This window comes from Aquarana catesbeiana, linkage group LG08 (assembly GCF_042186555.1).
Source record: "Aquarana catesbeiana isolate 2022-GZ linkage group LG08, ASM4218655v1, whole genome shotgun sequence".
NCBI lineage: Eukaryota > Metazoa > Chordata > Amphibia > Anura > Ranidae > Aquarana > Aquarana catesbeiana.
In genome coordinates this window covers 237,634,675-237,654,856 of record NC_133331.1, presented here as the reverse complement: position 1 = coordinate 237,654,856, position 20,182 = coordinate 237,634,675, and the positions used below count along the sequence as shown (strand labels likewise).

At 45.5% G+C, this 20,182-nt stretch overlaps 1 protein-coding gene across 1 annotated transcript in view; it reads right to left on the bottom strand.

Moving 5' to 3' along the window:
* DRGX (dorsal root ganglia homeobox) overlaps positions 1-20,182 on the bottom strand; it is a 408,932-nt gene that overhangs the window by 217,615 nt on the left and 171,135 nt on the right. Inside the window, exon 5 of the mRNA XM_073595208.1 lies at positions 18,423-18,535. Within this exon, the coding sequence (XP_073451309.1) occupies positions 18,423-18,535 (113 nt within the window). The remainder of the gene's footprint in view (positions 1-18,422; positions 18,536-20,182) is intronic.

The window sequence follows — 20,182 nt, the reverse complement described above, 5'->3', positions numbered from 1 at the left end:
GGAGTGAAGGTGTTGGAGGGAGAAGGAAACAGACCGGGAAAGAGTCACAGGAGGACAACTTAAATGTACTCCTTTTATGGAGGCGCTCAACATAAATGAATACATCTGAAATTTACATATACAATCAGTGACAGCAGGGTGTCATTTTCGGACCTGGATGTTATACTCGAACAGGATGACCATATTGTTACCAACCTGTTTCGGAAACCCAGTGCTGGCAATACATTGTGGCTACCCTGCCCCTCTGGTTAGGAGTAACCCCTATGCCCAGTATCTGCAACTTCGCAGAAACTGTACACATGACAAGGATTTTCAAGATCGGGCCAATCAATTACAACAGCGCCTAATGGCTCGTGGCTAGGGATGAGCCGAACGCCCCCCCAGTTCAGTTCGCATCCAGAACATGCGAACAGACTGAAAGTTTACACGAACTTTCGAACACCGTTAAAGTCTATGGGACTCGAATATGAGAAAATCAAAAAATGCGAATTTTAAAGGCTAATATGCAAGTTATGGTCCTAAAAAGGGTTTGGGGACCTGGGTCCTGCCCCAGGGGACATGCATCAATGCAAACGTTTTAAAAAAGGCCGTTTTTTTGGGAGCAGTGATTTTAATGATGCTTAAAGTGAAAAAATAAAAGTGAAAAATATCTTTAAATATCCTACCTGGGGGTGTCTATAGTATGCATGTAAAGTGGCACGTGTTTCCCGTGTTTAGAACAGTCCCTGCACAAAATGAAATTTCTAAAGGAATAAGTCATTTAAAACTGCTTGCAGCTGTAATGTAATGTTGGGTCCCGGCAATATGGATGAAAATTATTGAGAAAAACGGCATGTATAACCCCCCCCCCAGCCCATTACCAGGCCCTTTGGGTCTTGTATGGGTATTAAGGGGAACCCCGCACCCAAATTAAAAAAAGAAAAGGCGTAGGGCCCCCAGGCCCTTTATACTCTGAACAGCAGTATACAGGCGGTGAAATCAAGACAGGGACTGTAGATTTGTTCTTAAGTTGAATCTGTTTGTAATTTGGAACAGGTACATTTTGTAAGTGTAGCTCCAGCCAAAAAATCTATTTTTAAGCTTTTTGGAAAACATAGGGAAGGGTTATCATCACCCCTGTAACATTTGTTTTGCTGTCTATGCCCCTATTCAGAAGATTTCACCTCACTTTCTGTCCCAATGACAATTGAATTTTGAAAATTTGGGTTTTTTAGGGAAACAAGGATTGGTAATAAAGCATCAGTGAAGGAGACTCCTTTTTCCCATATTAACTATTACAGGAGAGAATTTCCCTTCCTAAGGGTAGATTTCCTCTCACTTCCTGTTGTCTCCCTCCTTTTGTAAGTAGGAGTCATTTGTAAGTCGGATGTTTGAAAGTAGGGGCCTGCCCTATATACTCTGCAGAAATTTGGGCCTTAGGTGTTGGTGGTACCAGAACACTGTAAGCCCTCACAGTTACTCTTGGTGGGCACTGGAACGGGCCTTGCTGTGAAATATATCAAGAATTGTAATTACATGCCCCTGTTGAACAGGGTGAGAAAAATTGGGCCTTTGGTGGTGGTGTTGCCACAACACTGTAAGCCCTCACAGTTAGTCTTGGTGGGTGCAGGAACGGGCCCTGCTGTGAAATATTAGATCAAAAATTGTAATTACACTCCCCTGTTGAACAGGGGCAGAAAAATTGAGCTTTAGGCACTGGTGCTGGTGCCACAACACTGCAGCCCCTCACAGATACCCTGGTTGAGCGCAGGAACAAGCCCTGCTGCAAAATATTACAGCAAAAATTGTAATTACACGCCCCTGTTAAACAGGGGCAGAAAAAAAGGGCCTTAGCCACTGGTGGTGGTGCCCAGAACCAAAAATGTTCTTACAAGCATGAAAATTGAGGAGGAAGAGGATTGTCAGTCAGCATAACAGGATAGTCACTCAGCATCAGCATAGTCTTGAAGGGATCTCACATTGAAAAAAAAAATATTCGATTACATCAGCATTAGGAGCTTGGTAGCTGGTGATCCAAGACTGATTCATTTTTATGAAGGTCAGCCGATCGACCGATTCGGTGGACAGGCGCACCCTGTGATTGGTTACAAAGCCTCCAGCAGCACTGAATGTGTGTTCCGAAAGAACGCTGGATGCAGGACAGGCCAGTAGCTCAATTGCATACTGTGCAAGCTCTGGCCAGTGATCCATCCTCAAGACCCAGTAACCCAGAGGATGGGAAAGGTGTCCAAGTCTGATCTGGCCCCTAGGTATTACAGCACCATGTGAATCAGATGCTAGCGATGGTTGCTGGAACCGATCCTACCTTGGGGCTGCGGACCAAAAAATTGTCTGAACGCATCGGTCAGACGGCCACTTTCTCCACCGCTCCTTCTGTGACTGACCGAAGCCTCAGTAACACGTTGTCCAGGAGGACTAGGAAATTGTAACCTCCCAGGCGCTGGAAACGCGTTGCACAAACCTTTCTGCAAGGCCTCCTGGAAGATATTTCATCCTCTGCTCCCTCTGCGATGGCAAGATAAGGTCCGAAACCTTACGCTTGTAACGTGGATCAAGGAGGGTTGCCAGCCAGTAATCATCCCTCCCCTTGATACCACAAATACGAGGATCCTTCCGCAGGCTTTGTAGGATCAGGGAGGCCATTCAGCGTAGGTTTGCTGAGGCATTCGGTCCAGAGTCCTCTGGGTCACTAAGGACGACATGATCTGCAGCCACCTCCTCCCAGCCACGTACAAGTCCATGGGTTTCTTTGGACTATAAATGATCCCTTGAAGACTGCTGCTGATGCTGAGTGCCAGGCTACACCTCCCTGCTGACACAATCCTCCTCTTCCTCCTCTTCCTGTGTGATTGGTGGGCCCGCAGGAACACTGTCTGGATAAAGGGGTCCTTGAGAGGTAAGGAAGTCCTCCTCTTCCTCCCTCTATTCTGCCTCAAGTGCCCTGTCCATTATTCCATGCAGCGTGTGCTCCAACAGGTAGACAAGAGGGACAGTATCACTGATGCATGCACTGTAACTGCTCACTATCCTCGTGGCCTCCTCAAATGGTGACAGGACAGTGCATACATCCTTGATCAATAGCCACCGGCATGGCTAAAAAAAGCCAAGCTTCCCTGACCCTGTCCTGGTGCCATAGTCGCACAGGTACTCACTGACGGCCCTCTGCTGCGTGTGCAGCCCCTGCAGCATGGCCAACATTGAGTTCCATCTGGTGGGCATGTCACAGATTAGGCAGTTCTTGGGAAGGTTGTATTCCGCTGGAGGTCAGCGAGCCGAGCACTGGCATTATATGACCGGCGGAAATGTCACAGACTTTCCTGGCCTGCCTCAGGAGATCCTGTAAGCCCGGGTACCTGCACAAGAACCGCTGCACCACCAAATTAAGGATGTGAGCCAAACAGGGCACATGGGTGAAGTGTCCCTGTCGGAGGGCAGAGAGGAGGTTGGTGCCATTGTCGCAAACCACCATTTCTGCCTGAAGCTGGCGTGGCGTCAACCACCTCTGAGCCTGCCCCTTCAGAGCTGACAGAATCTCTGCCCCAGTGTGGCTCTTGTCCCCTAAGCACACCAGCTCAAGCACCGCATGGCATCTTTTTGCCTGAGTGCCTACGGAGCACCACTGGTTCCGAGGACAAATCTATAGAGGAAGAGGCCATGGAGGAAGAAGAAGAGGAGGGGGTGGAGGAGAGAGGCATGTCAGAATCACCACTAGCAGCATTTTGGAGGCGTCGTGGCGGAATAAGGTCCAACAATACTGCAACCTGTTCTGCATCTTTTCCAGCTGCCAGCAGGGTCATCCAGTGCACCGTGAAAGATAGGTAACATCCCTGTCCATGCCTGCTGGACCATGAGTCAGTGGTAATATGCACCTTACCGCGCTGTCCAGTGAGGCCAAGACATTGCCTTCCACATGCCGGTAGAGAGCCGGAATTGCCTTTGTGAAAAAACATGGCATTTGGGAACCTGCCACTGAGGTACAGCACATTCCACAAATTCACGAAAGGGGGCAGAGTCTACCAGCTGAAAAGGCAGCAGTTGGAATGCTAGCAATTTAGCCATGCTAGCATTCAGTCACTGGGCATGTGGATGGCTGGGACCGAATTTCTTTTGCCGGTTAAGCAATTGGGGTAGGGAAATTTTCCTGCTACAATCGGACGTTGGTGTAGCGATAGCAGATTGCCCGCAAGTACTTGGCACACCTAATTCTACACCTTCATTCCTCTGAGTGCAGGTTTCTGAGAGAACTGAAGGTATAGTGGGGTTGGAGATCCCAGCTGATGAGGAGCAAGGAGAGGTCTTTGGTGTGGGTCTTTTAAGTACGCTTGTCAATGAACTGCATGGCAGGTCGACATATGTCTGGTCAAGCATGTGGTGCCCAAGTGGCTGCTGTTTTGGCCACGCTTGATACGCTTCAGACATATATTGCAAACAGCAATGGTGCAATCTGCTGCACACACCTCAAAAAAGGCCCACAAAAAAGAACTTTTGGAAAAACGCACAGAGTAAGCAGCGCTCTGCACATGCGGAGCTCTGCGGTGTGATGCAGTCGTTGGCTGCCCTTAAGCTGGCCCCTGGAGGGCATCCTGCCTCGTTGGAGATGTGCCTCCCCCTTATCCTCCTCCTTCCCATCAGCCACCCACGTAGAGTCAGTGACCTCATCATCCCCTCCCTCCTCGTCACTGGAGCAAACCTGGCAGTATGCTAAAGCTGGGGGAATATGACTGCCAGTTTGTTGTCCTTCTTGGGCACCCTCTCTCTCTCCGGGCTCACGTTACTGCCTTCCTCAATCTGGGTACCATCATCGGAGCCTTCAAAACGCTGCGCATCCTCCTGCAGCATGTACTCAACACTGTAGTCAAACAGTTCTGGGGACGACTTAGGGCATGATGGTGGGACTAGGGAAGGAGTGACTGATGCCATTGAGCTGATGGAAGAGGCTGCTTTGGCAGCTGCATTGGCAGCCAAAGTACTCTGAGCCTGGGTGACAGAGGATGAGGAGGACGGCTTGGTCATCCACTCTACCAACTCTTCTGCATGTTGTGGCACAACACGGCCAGCTACTGAAAAAAAGGACAAGTGTGCCCCACGGTCACGTGCTGAGGATGCACAGTGTCCACGACCAGCAATGTTGGCTGCAGACACGGAGCCTAGTGGCCTGTGAGCGTCTGCCGCTCCTTGTTGGCCTTCCAGACATACTGTATTTGATTTATTTGTAATGTATTTGAATAGGTACACCAGGAATGGCCTGCAGTGAGATGAAGCTGCACAAAGCTGGGATGTGTGTATATATATATATATATACTGATTCTGAATATACTGCAGCTAACTGAATCAACTGCCTGCCTGTAGTATATTAGGAACAGAACAACAGGAAGGGTCTGCAGTGAGATCTAGCTGCACAGGATACAGTACTGAATATATTGCAGCTAACTGAATGAACTGCCTGCCTGTAATATATTAGGAACAGAACCACAGGAACGGTCTGCAGTGAGTTCTAGCTAAACTGGATACAGTATACTGAATATACTGTAGCTAACTGCATGAACTGCCTGCCTGTAGTATATTAAGAACAGAACAACAGGAACGGTATGCAGTGAGATCTAGCTGCACAGGATACAGTACTGAATATACTGCAGCTAACTGAACTGCCTGCCTGTAGTATATTAGGAACAGAACAACAGGAATGGTCTGCAGCGAGATCTAGCTGCGCAGGATACAGTACTGAATATACTGCAACTAACTGAATGAACTGCCTGCCTGTAGTATATTAGGAACAGAACATAAACGGTCTGCAGTGAGATCTAGCTAAACTGGATCAAATGCCTGCCTGAAGTAGTTTAGAAATAGTACAGCAGGAACGGTCTGCAGTGAAATCTAGCTAAACTGGATCAAATGCCTGCCTGAAGTAGATTAGAAATAGTACAGCAGTAAGGATGATCCAAACACCCCCCCTTGGTTCGGTTCGCACCAGAACTTGCGAACAGACCAAAACTTCGCAAGAACTTTGGAACCCCCATTGAAGTATATGGGACTCGAACGTTTGAAATCAAAAGTGCTCATTTTAGAGGTTAATATGCATGGTATTGTCCTAAAAAGTGTTTGGGGACCCGGGTCCTGCCCCAGGGGACATGGATCAATGCAAAAAAAAGTTTTAAAAACGGGCGTTTTTTCGGGAGCAGTGATTTTAATAATGCTTAAAGTTAAACAATAAAAGAGTAATATTCCTTTAAATTTCGTACCTGGGGGGTGTCTATAGTATGCCTGTAAAGGGGCGCATGTTTCCCGTGTTTAGAACAGTCTGACAGCAAAATGACATTTCAAAGGAAAAAAAGTCATTTAAACTACTTGCGGCTATTAATGAATTGCCGGTCCGACAATACACATAAAAGTTCATTGATAAAAAGGGCATGGGAATTCCCCACAGGGGAACCCCGAACCAAAATTGAAAAAAAAATGACAATGGGGGGTCCCCCTAAATTCAATACCAGGCCCTTCAGGTCTGGTATGGATTTTAAGGGGAACCCCGCGCCAAAAATTGGCGTGGGGTCCCCCCAAAAATCCATACCAGACCCTTATCTGAGCACGCAACCTGGCAGGCCACAGGAAAAGAGGGGGGAGATGAGAGAGCGCCCCCCCCGAACCGTACCAGGCCACATGCCCTTAACATTGGGAGGGTGCTTTGGGGTAGCCCCCCAAAGCACCTTGTCCCCATGTTGATGAGGACAAGGGCCTCATCCCCACAACCCTGGGCGGTGGTTGTGGGGGTCTGCGGGTGGGGTGCTTATCGGAATCTGGAAGCCCCCTTTAACAAGGGGAGCCCCAGATCCCGGCCCTCCCCCCTGTGTGAAATGGTAAGGTGGTACAAAAGTACCCCTACCATTTCACAAAAAAACTGTCAAAAATGTTAAAAATGACAAGAGACAGTTTTTGACAATTCCTTTATTTCTTCTATCTTCTTTCTTCTAACTTCTTTCTTCCTTCATGCTTTGGTTTCTTCCTCCATCTTCTTCCTCTTCTGGTTGTTATGGTTCTTCTGGTGTTCTCGTCCAGCATCTTCCTCCGCGGCACCTCCTTGTCTTTATCTTCTTCTCGGGCTGCTACGCATCCACGATTGGATGGAAGGCTCCCGCTGTGTGACGCTTCTCCTCTTCTGACGGTTCTTATATAACGGAGGGCGGGGCCACCCGGTGACCCCGCCCCTCTCTGACGCACGGGGACTTCCCTGTGGCATTACCTGTGATGTCAGAGGGGGCGGGGTTACCCGTAACGGGTGACCCCCTCTGACTCGAACTCAAAGCTCATCCCTATACAGCAGGAACAGTCTGCAGTGAGATCTACCTAAATGAATAAACTGCCTGCTCAAAGTAAATGAAATTACACACTCTTTCTCTCTCTATCTCCCTATAACGCCAGCAACACACTACACAGGGCCAACGTAGTCTCCTTTTATTGAGGGAACCTCCCCAGACCCCTGGGGGGGTGACTGGGATCGACAAATTTTGCCGCCTGAAACGCTCTGGATTGAGCACTTGAATGCACTAAGTCCTCCAGGGCTGAATTAAATGCACACTTACAAATCTTTCCTGTGACTCTTTCCCAATCTGCCCCCCCCCCTTTTCCTTCCCCTCCAACACCTTCCCTCTTTCCCTTCCTCTTTTCCCCTTCCCTTGTTTGGTTTTATGTCCACATTTGTTTTTTATTTTTCCTTTCTCATTTTCCACATCTATTCCACAATCCTGTCTAGTATATGGAACACTAGAGTTTAATCTAATTGATTATATTTACGGTAGAACTGCATTTCGAGGGTTCATAAATGTACCTTTTTTGTTTTCCTTTTTATATGCCAATATTTTCTTTTGTTTATTCGATACAATGTTGTACTATTTACACTTTCAGAGTTTTGTGGTAAACTTGCCCTGCTGGTACCCAGGCCTGGCTGTGCAGCCTCTGGGGGGCGCTTCGGTATTTGGATCTGGGTGAGCATGTGATTCTTATAGGGGGAGGAAAGAGGGGAGGCATCTATGCTCCCTGTCCTCCCTCTTGCTTCTGTGGCGAATGGTCGGGCTCTGCAGGATGTGGCTCCCTCGGCTGCATGCATGTCCCTTTATGGTTGTTTGACCCAGTTCCTGGCTTGTTTCAATCTTGCTTTTAGGGCGCCTCATCACGGGCTTCTGCCCTATCCGCCACGGACTCAGACTGCAACGAGCGTGCGCCGAACCGGCTGGGCATCCCAGGGTTGGAGTGGTATTTGGGGGCTGCTTGCTGGCACATCTCTCCCAAAAGGTAATGTGCTTATTACATCATTATGTATTATGCCCCGTACACACGGTCGGATTTTCCGACGGAAAATGTGCGATCGGAGCGTGTTCTCGGAAATTCCGACCGTGTGTGGGCTCCATTGGACTTTTTCCATCGGATTTCCCGACACACAGTTTGAGAGCAGGCTATAAAATTTTCCGACAACAAAATCCGATCGCTTCAATTCCGACCGTGTGTGGACAATTCCAACGCACAAAGTGCCACGCATGCTCAGAAGAAATTCCTGAGACGGAACAGCTCGGTCTGGTAAAATTAGCGCTCAGAATGGATAGAGCACTTTCTTCACGCTGCAATGTTTAAAATTGTTTAAAACAGCGCACTCTCTTCTTCTTTATAATGCAGGAAGAACAAAGTAGTTTTGCTGCTGATATTCACACAGAGTTCTCACAAACTTCTTTCTTATTTATCGTGATTCCCTCAATATATTATGATTTGTCACATCTGACCAAAAATCTATATCATTTTTTTTTTGTTTTTTTTTGTTTTTTTCAAGCCTGATGTGATTTTTTTTTAGGTTTGTATTTTTTTCAAGGCTGATCTTGTTTTTTTTTTTTTTTTTTTTTTTTTTTTTTTTAGTTATTTAACATCCAGAATATTTTTGTGTGTGTTTTGTGTGTCAAGTTACCACCACACCATTATTATTTTATCTATATTATTTAATCTCAAGGAGATTGCTTGGTGTTGGTGTCTCTTGTTAATTTCACATTGTATTTTGAAATGTACCTGCCTCCTCACAAACTGTCCTTTTTGAAGGAAAACACACATAGGCGAGTCTAATTGAAACCAAAAAACCTTTATTAAGGGCTCATAACCAAAGAGGGAGGCAACGCTGGAGAAACAGCGGAAATTGGTGAAGCCTTTGGCCCCCAGGGCACACATCAATTTATTTTACTGCAAAATTGGTGGCCTGAGGAGTCCATATATAAGGGAGTGCAGTCTGGTCCAGAAGTCCCAGAGATCCTGAAGGCAGCAGATGACATCTATGTCCCCAGGCTGTGGTCATACCACAACCTGCATCTTTTGCCAGACCAGACTGAACCCAGGGTCATCACTCTCTGGTCTTCCTTCCAGGTTGTGTTGGTGGAGTTGTGGCAGGAGGAGGAGGAGGAGGATGGTCCAACTCACTCACGTGGGTATTGGGTGTGATTTCGCCCCTCATCCCCTTAAGACTTTATAAAGAAGGTCCTCACACAGCTGGCGTTGGCCCTCCTGCATGCCCTGCAGTTTGGTGGCAGCCATGCAGGCAAAGGCCTCTTCAGGAGTGGGGGTGGCTCTGAGGGATGCAGAAGCCTCCTGAATGAGCCTGAGAGCTGAATCCTGCACGTGACTCCCCTTCCTGGGTCTTTTGGTTGGAAGGCGGAGGGGAGGGACCTGCGATTCGGTCAGGCTCCTACTGGTCCCAGGCTTCTCCTGGCTGCCACTTAGCCCCGCCTCCTCCTGGCTGCCACTAACCCCCGCCTCCTCCTGGCTGCCACATTCCACAGCCTCCTCCTGTGTGCCACATTCCAGAGGCTCATCCTGGCTGAGGTCTTCCTGTGTATGAAAAAGGGACATAGTTTTAGTTTTTTCTTCATCAATCACACACAATTTTCACCTCATGACTGTTGCAAATTGAATGTTAACAAATATAAAAGACTATCATTCTGAGCCCAGCATTTTTCATTCTTGTCCCAATTATTTTTGCCCACTACTGTCTATTGATATGTAAAACACTTTATTAAATTAGCAATTAGTGATCAATAATAACATCTAGTAAACATCATTTATTTAATGATCATAAATCTGTCGAAGAATGCTATACCTGGCTAAAGCTGGGCTCCTCAACTTCTTCCTGGCTGGAAAGTCCCAGGTTGGACGTCGGAAGCCTCAGCTGGGGTGGAAGGAAGAGTGGAAGGAAGGGTTGAGAGGGATTCCCTGACTTCAGTCTGGTCTGACAGAAATCGCAGTCTCTCATAGTACCACAGTCTGGGGACATAAATGTTTTTAAATGTGATTTGTGCTTTAAATTCAGGCAGAGTGCCAGAGGCTTTTTTTGGGGGGTCCCCAAATCATTTGGAACCCTCCCTCCCCCCAACTGCTAAGTCAGCTGATACCAATTCTCTATGTATCCTCAATCATCTATCTGCTGACTTTGCCAAACCCATACACACTATACCCATCTCTTTAGTGGTCAGATTCATGGATGAATTCCCCAAAGCATGTAGTGCAAGGGCCTGCCTGTATACTGTATACTTTTTAAAGTTTTTATCTTGATAGGTAATAGTAGAATTTCCAAATGTGCTCAAATGTGTATAGTGTGTATTTATATCTTTGTATTATGACACATCTTACCTGTCCAGTGGGCTGCCAATAGTGTAACTAAGGAGGGTCTGGCCAAAGTAATACCCATTATTTAGGCATTCATCTCTCAATGAAGTGGAGAGGGTTACCTGTCCAAGAGCCCCCCCCCCAAAATGTTAAAAATGGCCCATGGGGGGGGGGGGATCTGATAGGTGTACCTTAGACTTTGGTCTTTAAAAACTCCCTCAAATAAATGTTATCTTGATGTTGGCCAAGAATGTTTGTGTCTAATCTGCTTTCCCTGTTTATGTGCAAAATAACTAATTTTTTGTTGTTGTTTGACTCCACAGTCTCCTTCCACGCCACAGGAATGGCAGACTGTGGCCTCCCACTTTGCCCAGCGGTGGGACTTTCCTAACTGCAGAGGGGCAATTGATGGGAAACACGTCCACATTGTCCCACCACCCAACTCTGGGTCATACTATTATAATTATAAGGGGTTCAATAGTATTGTGATGTTGGCGGTGGTGTCGGCTACTTACGAGTTCCTGTATGTGGACGTGGGGAAGAATGGCCAGATGTCCGATGGTGGAGTCATCGCCCAGACGGAGTTCTACAGGTGTCTCCAGAATGGCAGCTTGGACTTGCCACCTCCAGAAGACAATGTGGAAGGACTCCCATTTGTCTTTGTTGTGGATGAAGCATTTGCACTGGGGGACCATCTTATGCGGCCATTCCCGATGAGGACCCTCACCCCGGACCATAGGGTTTTTAATTACCAGCTGGCCAGAGCCAGAAGAGTGGTGGAGAACACGTTTGGAATCATGGCCAGCCGGTTCCGCCTATTTCTTACACCCATACACATGGCGGAGTATAAACTCCAAGTCCAAGCTGCCATTCTGGAGACACCTGTAGAACTCCATCTGGGCGATGACTCCACCATCGGACATCTGGCCATTCTTCCCCACGTCCACATACAGGAACTCGTAAGTAGCCGACACCACCGCCAACATCACAATACTATTGAACCCCTTATAATTATAATAGTATGACCCAGGGTTGGGTGGTGGGACAACGTGGACGTGTTTCCTATCAATTGCCCCTCCGCAGTTAGGAAAGTCCCACCGCTGGGCAAAGTGGGAGGCCACAGTCTGCCATTCCTGTGGCGTGGAAGGAGACTGTGGATTCAAACAACAACAAAAAATGTGTTATTTTGCACATAAACAGGGAAAGCAGATTAGACACAAACATTCTTGGCCAACATCAAGATAATATTTATTTGAGGGAGTTTTTAAAGACCAAAGTCTAAGGTACACCTATCAGATCCCCCCCCCATGGGCCATTTTTAACATTTTGGGGGGGAGCTCTTGGACAGGTAACCCTCTCCACTTCATTGAGAGATGAATGCCTAAATAATGGGTATAACTTTGGCCAGACCCTCCTTAGTTACACTATTGGCAGCCCACTGGACAGGTAAGACGTGTCATAATACAAAGATATAAATACACACTGTACACATTTGAGCACATTTTGGAAATTCTACTATTACCTATCAAGATAAAAACTTTAAAAAGTATACAATATACAGGCAGGCCCTTGCACTACATGCTTTGGGGAATTCATCCATGAATCTGACCACAAGAGATGGGTATAGTGTGTATGGGTTTGGCAAAGTCAGCAGATAGATGATTGAGGATACATAGAGAATTGGTATCAGCTGACTTAGCAGTTGGGGGAGGGAGGGTTCCAAATGATTTGGGGACCCCCCAAAAAAAGCCTCTGGCACGCTGCCTGAATTTAAAGCACAAATCACATTTAAAAGCATTTTAGAGGGTTTTTAGGGTAAAGCACTACTATGGAGCTGATAAAATACATTGTTAAGTGACTACATGAGGTGAATATAGGGCCAGGAGACCATGCTGGGGAGGTAAGTGAAGGCAAATGTGTATGAAGGAGAAAAAAATAATTACATAAAAATCCAGCCTGCATGAGGACATTCACAGCATATTACAATCATGGTAATTTGGGAATGAGGAAAGAAATACAATATATTATCAAACATTAAATACAATAAAATGTGATGTTAAAGGATAAATCCTACCTTAATATACTCCTTCTGCAGGACCTGGATGATGGCAGAACAGGTCTCTGGGATAATGATCCCCGCAGCCTGGGGGGAGATGCCTGTTGAGAACTTCAAGTCCTGCAGGCTTCTCCCCGTCGCCAAGTACCGCAGGGTGGCAATGAGCCTCTGCTCCGGAGTGATGGCTTGCCTCATGCAGGTATCCTGCCTGCTGATATAGGGGGTCAGCAAAGCCAACAAACAGTGAAATACGGGGTCCGTCATCCAGGGAAAGTTCCTGAAATCATCAGGATTATTCTCATGGATCTCACGGAGCAAAGGCATTTGACAGAACTGGTCACGCTGAAGCAACTAATTCTTGGTCCATGAACAGGGTGGGGAGGAGTTCATGGACCAAGAACTGGACTTGTGTCAAGGTCAGGACCCCAACACCAAGCCCCCGCACAGCACGAACTCTACAAGGAGTATGTATACGCAACATGGCTAGAAAACGGTCGGCTGCTCAGAACGCAGTAACAGAACGCACTGAAGAACAGCAAGGCCTGTGAAGAGCGACCTGAAAAACAGTAACGAACGAACAAGAACACAATGACAAGAGTCACGCGTAACTCGCTGCACGAGAGCAGATACAAACCCACAAGCACAAACTGAACAGCAGAAAACGATCTGAAAACCACGAGTCTGAAAAAGCGCAAATCGTCTCTCACCAAACTTTTACTAACAGGAGATTAGCAAAAAGAGCCCAAAGGGTGCCGCGCTTGGTTCGGACCTGCCCTTTTCTAGTCTCATCGTACGTGGTGTATGTCACCGCGTTCTTGGCAATCGGAAATTCCGACAACTTTGCGCGACCGTGTGTACGCAAAACAAGTTTGAGCCAACATCCGTCGGAAAAAATCAATGGATTTTGTTGTCGGAATGTCCGATCAATGTCCGATCGTGTGTACGGGGCATTAGAGTAGCATATGCTGGTTTATATACTGGCTTATGGGAGCATACTGGAGGCATGTACCCTGCATCTTTACACAAGCTATAGCTCTAAGCAGAATTAGTACTGTGTCACCATCATCACTGGCATTTTAGGCTTTTGTTGGCGGTACAGGTGCTGGGGTGAGTTATACTATCTCCTATGTATTTGTATTTTTATATAGGGTAATATCTTCTGTGATTTTTATACACAGAGAAATCAATACCTTTTATAATTTGCAATCACTAGCTCTTTATCATTTCCTTATACATCTCTAGGTATGTCATACCGCTTAACAACTCTACCTATATGGCAATCCATTTTTCATGCCATATATCCTGGGAAGGGACCATTCCAGTCTAGTGAAGTCCAGCATTTGTTCCATCTAGTGTTTCCATTATTGCCATAACTGGGATCCACTATAGCTTTTAACATTATATTAGCATGTAAATCCAAAAAAAAAAATATAATAAATATATAAACACTAATTATATTGCATATACTTATGTATACCTATGTAATACATATAGAGGCAGTTCCAGTGGCTCTGGTGTATCTGCTTTCAACTCACCCCGGGTCTTCTCCCTTGGCGCCCCCCTACGTGACTGCCTGGTGGCTAGGCTTGGACCTTGGGTGAGTTTTTCCACATTACTCTGACTGCTAACATGATAATAGGTTCCTAAACAGAACTATATGAACCTGTTATGATCGTGTGTTTGTGTGTGTGTGTGTGTGTGTGTGTGTATGTATATATACTTATATTCTTTACTTGTATTTTAGTATCTATATCCTCTATATTCTCCTGAAGAAGCGGGCAACTGCAAAAGTGCAACTAGGTAAATTTTGGTGTATAAAGGTGGCCATACACTATACACTCTGATTGTACAATCTCCTTTTAGATTTACCAAAACTATAAAATAGGAAACACCATCTATCCAATCACACTGTATCCAATCAGTCAGGCCCTTGCACTATATAGTTGATGGTAGATCTAAAGGGGATTGCACAATCAGGATGTATGGTGAGGACATACCACTTCTGTTTTCAATATTACAGCTCTATCTACATAGGCTGTTATCTTATCGCTCAGTGCCTGAACACTCTGCCACATGAACGATCTATGGCTGTGTATTTAGTGAGAATGATATTCACTAATTGCATTGGCAAAACGTGCACCTGATGAGGGGTGGTAATGATCTCTTATAGGAGGGTAGTTGATGCAGGGTGTGTGCTAATGAGGTCAGCTGGTAAACTCCTTCCTTTGTCAAGTCCAAAGGTCTGTCCAGGAAGTAATGGAGAAGTTTTTTCATACACCAGCTGGACACAGAGGTAAGGGGTGTGCACAATAAATAGAAAGCTTTTTTATTTCTGCATAAGTACATTAATGGTATATTCCTTGATAAAAATGCAAGGCTTACTCTAAATGGCTGAGACACACACAGCCCAACCCAAGACACTGCCAGAACACAGCTCTGTAGACCTGACTTCTGCAATCTATAAGCTATGTTGCACATGACACAGTCCTGATGACTGTACAGCAGCACGCTATGTTTGCTACAAAGTTCTGAGAGCTGCACTGTATACATAAAGTTAAATGTTAAGTAGTCTTGACAACTGCACTCCATAGGATAATACAGTATGTTGCAAATTACATGTTCTGACAACTGCACTTCACACATTGTGTTGTATGTTACATAGATCCAATCTATGCTGTACAAACATATTCCTACTGCAGCAATCTGTAAACCATCCTGCACTTTACATTTTCCTTACTAAGGTGCAGTGGCAGCTGGTGGTATACCGGTGTGTATATATATATATATATATATATATATATATATATATATATATATATATATATTGGGGCAAAAAAGTATTTAGTCAGCCACCAATTGTGCAAGTTCTCCCACTTAAAAAGATGAGAGAGGCCTATAATTGTCGTCATAGGTATACCTCAACTATGAGAGACAAAATGTGGAAACAAATCCAGACAATAACATTGTCTGATTTTTGAAAGAATTTATTTGCAAATCATGGTGGAAAATAAGTATTTGGTCACCTACAAACAATCAAGATTTCTGGCTCTCACAGACCTGTATCTTCTTCTTTAAGAGGCTCCTCTGTCCTCCACTGATTACCTGTATTAATGGCACCTGTTTGAAATTGTTATCAGTATAAAAGACACCTGTCCACAACCTCAAACAGTCACACTCCAAACTCCACTATGGTGAAGACCAAAGAGCTGTCGAAGGACACCAGAAACAAAATTGTAGACCTGCACCAGGCTGGGAAGACAATCTGCAATAGGCAAGCAGCTTAGTGTGAAGAAATCAACTGTGGGAGCAACAATTAGAAAATGGAAGACATACAAGACCACTTCTAATCTCCCTCCACGCAAGATCTCACCCCGTGGGGTCAAAATGATCACAAGAACGGTGAGCAAAAATCCCAGAAACCTGAGACCTGCACAGAGCTGGGACCAACGTAACAAAGGCTACCATCGGTAACACACTACGCCACCAGGGACTCAGATCTTGCAGTGCCAGACGTGTCCCCCTGCTTAAGCCAGTACATGTCCGGGCCCGTCTGAGGTTTGCTAGAGAACATTTGGATGATCCAGAAGAGGATTGGGGGAGAATGTCATATGGTCAGATGAAACCAAAGTAGAACTGTTTGGTAGAAACACAACTCGTCGTGTTTGGAGGAGAGAGGATGCTGAATTGCAACCAAAGAACACCATACCTACTGTGAAGCACGGGGGTGGCAACATCATGTTTGGGGCTGTTTCTCTGCAAAGGGAACAGGACGACTGATCCGTGTACATGAAAGAATGAATGGGGCCATGTATCGTGTGATTTTGAGTGCAAACTTCCTCCCATCAGCAAGGGCATTGAACATGAAACGTGGCTGGGTCTTTCAGCATGACAATGATCCCAAACACACTGCCCGGGCAATGAAGGAGTGGCTTTGTAAGAAGCATTTCAAGGTCCTGCAGTGGCCTAGCCTGTCTCTAGATCTAAACCCCATAGAAAACCTTTTGGAGGGAGTTGAAAGTCCGTGTTGCCCAGCGACAGCCCCAAAACATCACTGCTCTAGAGGTGATCTGCATGGAGGAATGGGCCAACATACCAGCAACAGTGTGCGACAACCTTGTGAAGGCTTACAGAAAACATTTTACCTCTGTCATTGCCAACAAAGGATATATAACAAAGCATTGAGATGAACTTTTAATATTGACCAAATACTTATTTTCCACCATAATTTGCAAATAAATTCTTTCAAAAATCAGACATTGTGATCGTCTGGATTTGTTTCCACATTTTGTCTCTCATAGTTGAGGTATACCTATGATGACAATTACAGGCCTCTCTCATCTTTTTAAGTGGGAGAACTTGCACAATTGGTGGCTGACTAAATACTTTTTGCCCCACTGTGTGTGTGTGTATATATATATATATATATATATATATATATATATATATATATATATATATATATATATATATATATATATATATATATATATATATATCTCTATCTATATAAATTTATTTTTTTTGGGGGGGTTCAAACAATCCACCCGCCGACCCACGCCACCCTTTTTTTAAAGCCTCGCATGCTTCCAAAAAAAAAAAAAAAAAACCCAGTGGAATCCATGCACCCGGCTTGTAAATTAGGGGGGCGGCACCCTTGCGCCCTGCATTACGGGCCGCCACTGCTAAGGTATTTATTGTCTGAGTAGTTGTCAAGTAGTCCCCACTTTTATTAATGAAGTTTTTCTTTAATCACTTCAAGACTGGACTGTTTGAATCCCTTCCTGCCCATGGCATTTTTCAGATTTCAGTGCTTAACATTTTAAAGTGACAATTACTCGGAATACTGTACCAAATTTTTTTTTTGCTATATAAAAAGTAAAAAAAGTCAAATCGGTGTATATTATTTAGTTTGTGTGAAAGTTAATCTACGAACTATGGTACATATAATTGAAAACTGATCAGTCCTGATGTTCTGACTGCTGATCTCATTTCCTGAAAGCCCTAAAATGCCAGGACAGCAAAAATACCCCCCCAAATAACCCTTTTTTAGAATGTAGACAGTCCAAAGCATTTAGTGATAGGCATGGTGAGTTTCTTTGCTACAATTTTTAGAATTTTTTTTTTTTTTGTGTTGTATTTTAACAACTTCTTTCTCACACACAGCAAAGGCATATATACAATTGCACCCCAAAAACAAGTGTGTGACATTTTCAGCTGATTGCTGTGACAGAAGAGCCTTTACAGGCTGCAGCATTGCAGCCTGTGTTTACATGTGTGTTTGGTCAGTGATCCGCTATGTCAAAGGAACATATCCCATGTGTAGCCTCAGTGATGCACACAAGCGTTCAGAGCAGGAGGACGATTAAGGTAGGCTCAGTCGAACGGTCAGCTCTTTCTCAATATTATTTGTTTTTTCTGAAAATGATCCTGAGATCTATGTGCATCTGTGGGACTGTTGCTTGTTTCACAGTAACCAAGGCATATTTTGTGGATACGAGCGACCTGTGTACAGGGTGATAACCATTCCTTATTAGACCACTTCTACTGCTAGGCATGATATGGTCATTTCCACTATTCACCATGGTGCTCACATGCCACAAAATAACTTTTTGTCAGGGTGTCCTAGACTTTCACAATCTTAGCAACATGCATGTCTGCAGAGTTTTATAATTGAGAAGTAACAATTATGCACTAATAGTTTTTTCACAATTTTAATCAGGATTCCCAATGAAGTACTCACCTTTCAGAGATGCTACATGTGACAGCGCTTGAGCATAGCTGGCAGTGTTTAAGATTGCTCCAGGAAGACAAGAAGGAAAGAATGATGCTGCTGGAGCCACTGTCCTGTCATGACTTAGACACCTATGTGCAAACAGGATACATAAAGATGTGTTAACACAGTACAGCTTCAAGGATTCAAATAATCATATTTCTGCTAACAGAACTTCATAATGTTACTCGGTTACAATCTGCAAGGAAAACCTTAAAAAGCAGAGTTTATCGAATGGGGTACACCTAAACAGAGCTGAAACTAGAGGTGGGGGGATGTGCCTCAGGTGTGGCATTGCGAGGGGTGCTGAAGCTGGTACAGATTTCCCTGCAGCAGTTGAAAGTCCCCTCCTCCCTCCCTCCGGCATTCAGATGCTGTAGGAGGAAAATACAGGGATTGGTACATATAAATGCCGAGGAAGCTGCACTCATTATCCTGGTCTTTCATTCCCCCACTTCCATCTAGATTCCCCGCAGCAGCAGACAGGATGGAGAGCAGGGGAAGGAAACACCAGGAGAGTAAGTGCCAAGGAAGGTTATGTTGCAGCTTTTTGTGGCTGTCTTTCTGATCACATGATGAGCTTTTCCGTGCTGAGGATTATGCCTTTATTCAGCCCATCCACTTACTGTATAGCTAGCCAGGGAGAGGAGGTGAGCACCGCGTGGGGGGCGGGGTAGCCAGAGGAGCACAGGGGGGATATTAGCCTATGGGGAAATGTAATGCACCCTTGACTGAATGTACTTTGATATGTTTTTATTCCAAATTTAACTAGGTTGTGAAAAAGCTGTGTGTACTTTTCATATAATTTGAGTATTCACTTTTCTTTAAAGGATTAAAGTTGGCGTCCGTTAAAGTCCTATGCTTTGTTTCCTGTTTTTTCCGAGGAGGGAGGAGGGGCAGACAGCTGACTGCACAGCTATGGCCTGGGATTCTCACTTTCCTGCCTATTCCCCCTGTCTATTGTATCAGCTGCCCTGCTTGCATTAGCTTTTTCACATGAGCAGGCGGACTCCGCCAGCGGATCTGCCTGCTCAGCATGGGATCTGTTTGCTGATACACGCTGAGCAGGCATATGACAGGTCTGTGTCCGCTCTGCCTATGCAGAGCAGACATGGACACAACCTGCTTCCCTCTATGGGCTGTCAGATGTAAATAGGCTGCCTGTCCGTTTACATTAAACTGTCATCCAATCCGCCAGATGGATGGGGAACTGATCCCCCATTTGTCTATTTTTTAGCAGACAGAATCGGTTTGAATGTCAGTGGGTGGGTCAACAGACACATGGCCATTTACATCTGCCGCTCCATAGAGGGCAGTGGAAGGTCCACCTAAAAAAACCTGACAGGCGGACCCGATTGGTCCGCCCGTGTGAAAAGGGGCCTAACACTGCAAGATTCCTGAATGCTGGAGAAGCCACTATCCATGGGGGTAGCATCAGGGGTCGCAATAGCAACCCCACCCATGTTCCCTGCAACACTGGACAGGCATTTACTGGATTACCTATACTTTCTCTAGTCATCTTCCAGGACGGCACAACCTGTGAGATGACTGGTCCACCTGACAGGAAACACAATCAACATATGAGGTTAAAAGTCCCCTCCCTTCCCCCTGCACCTCAATTCTTGATTGTGTTTCCCAGCAGTGAAACATTTGTTGTTTTTTTGCAGACCTGAAGCTGATAACGGATGGTCCCCCCCCCCGGGAGCTGGACACCAAAGCGGGGGAGGGCT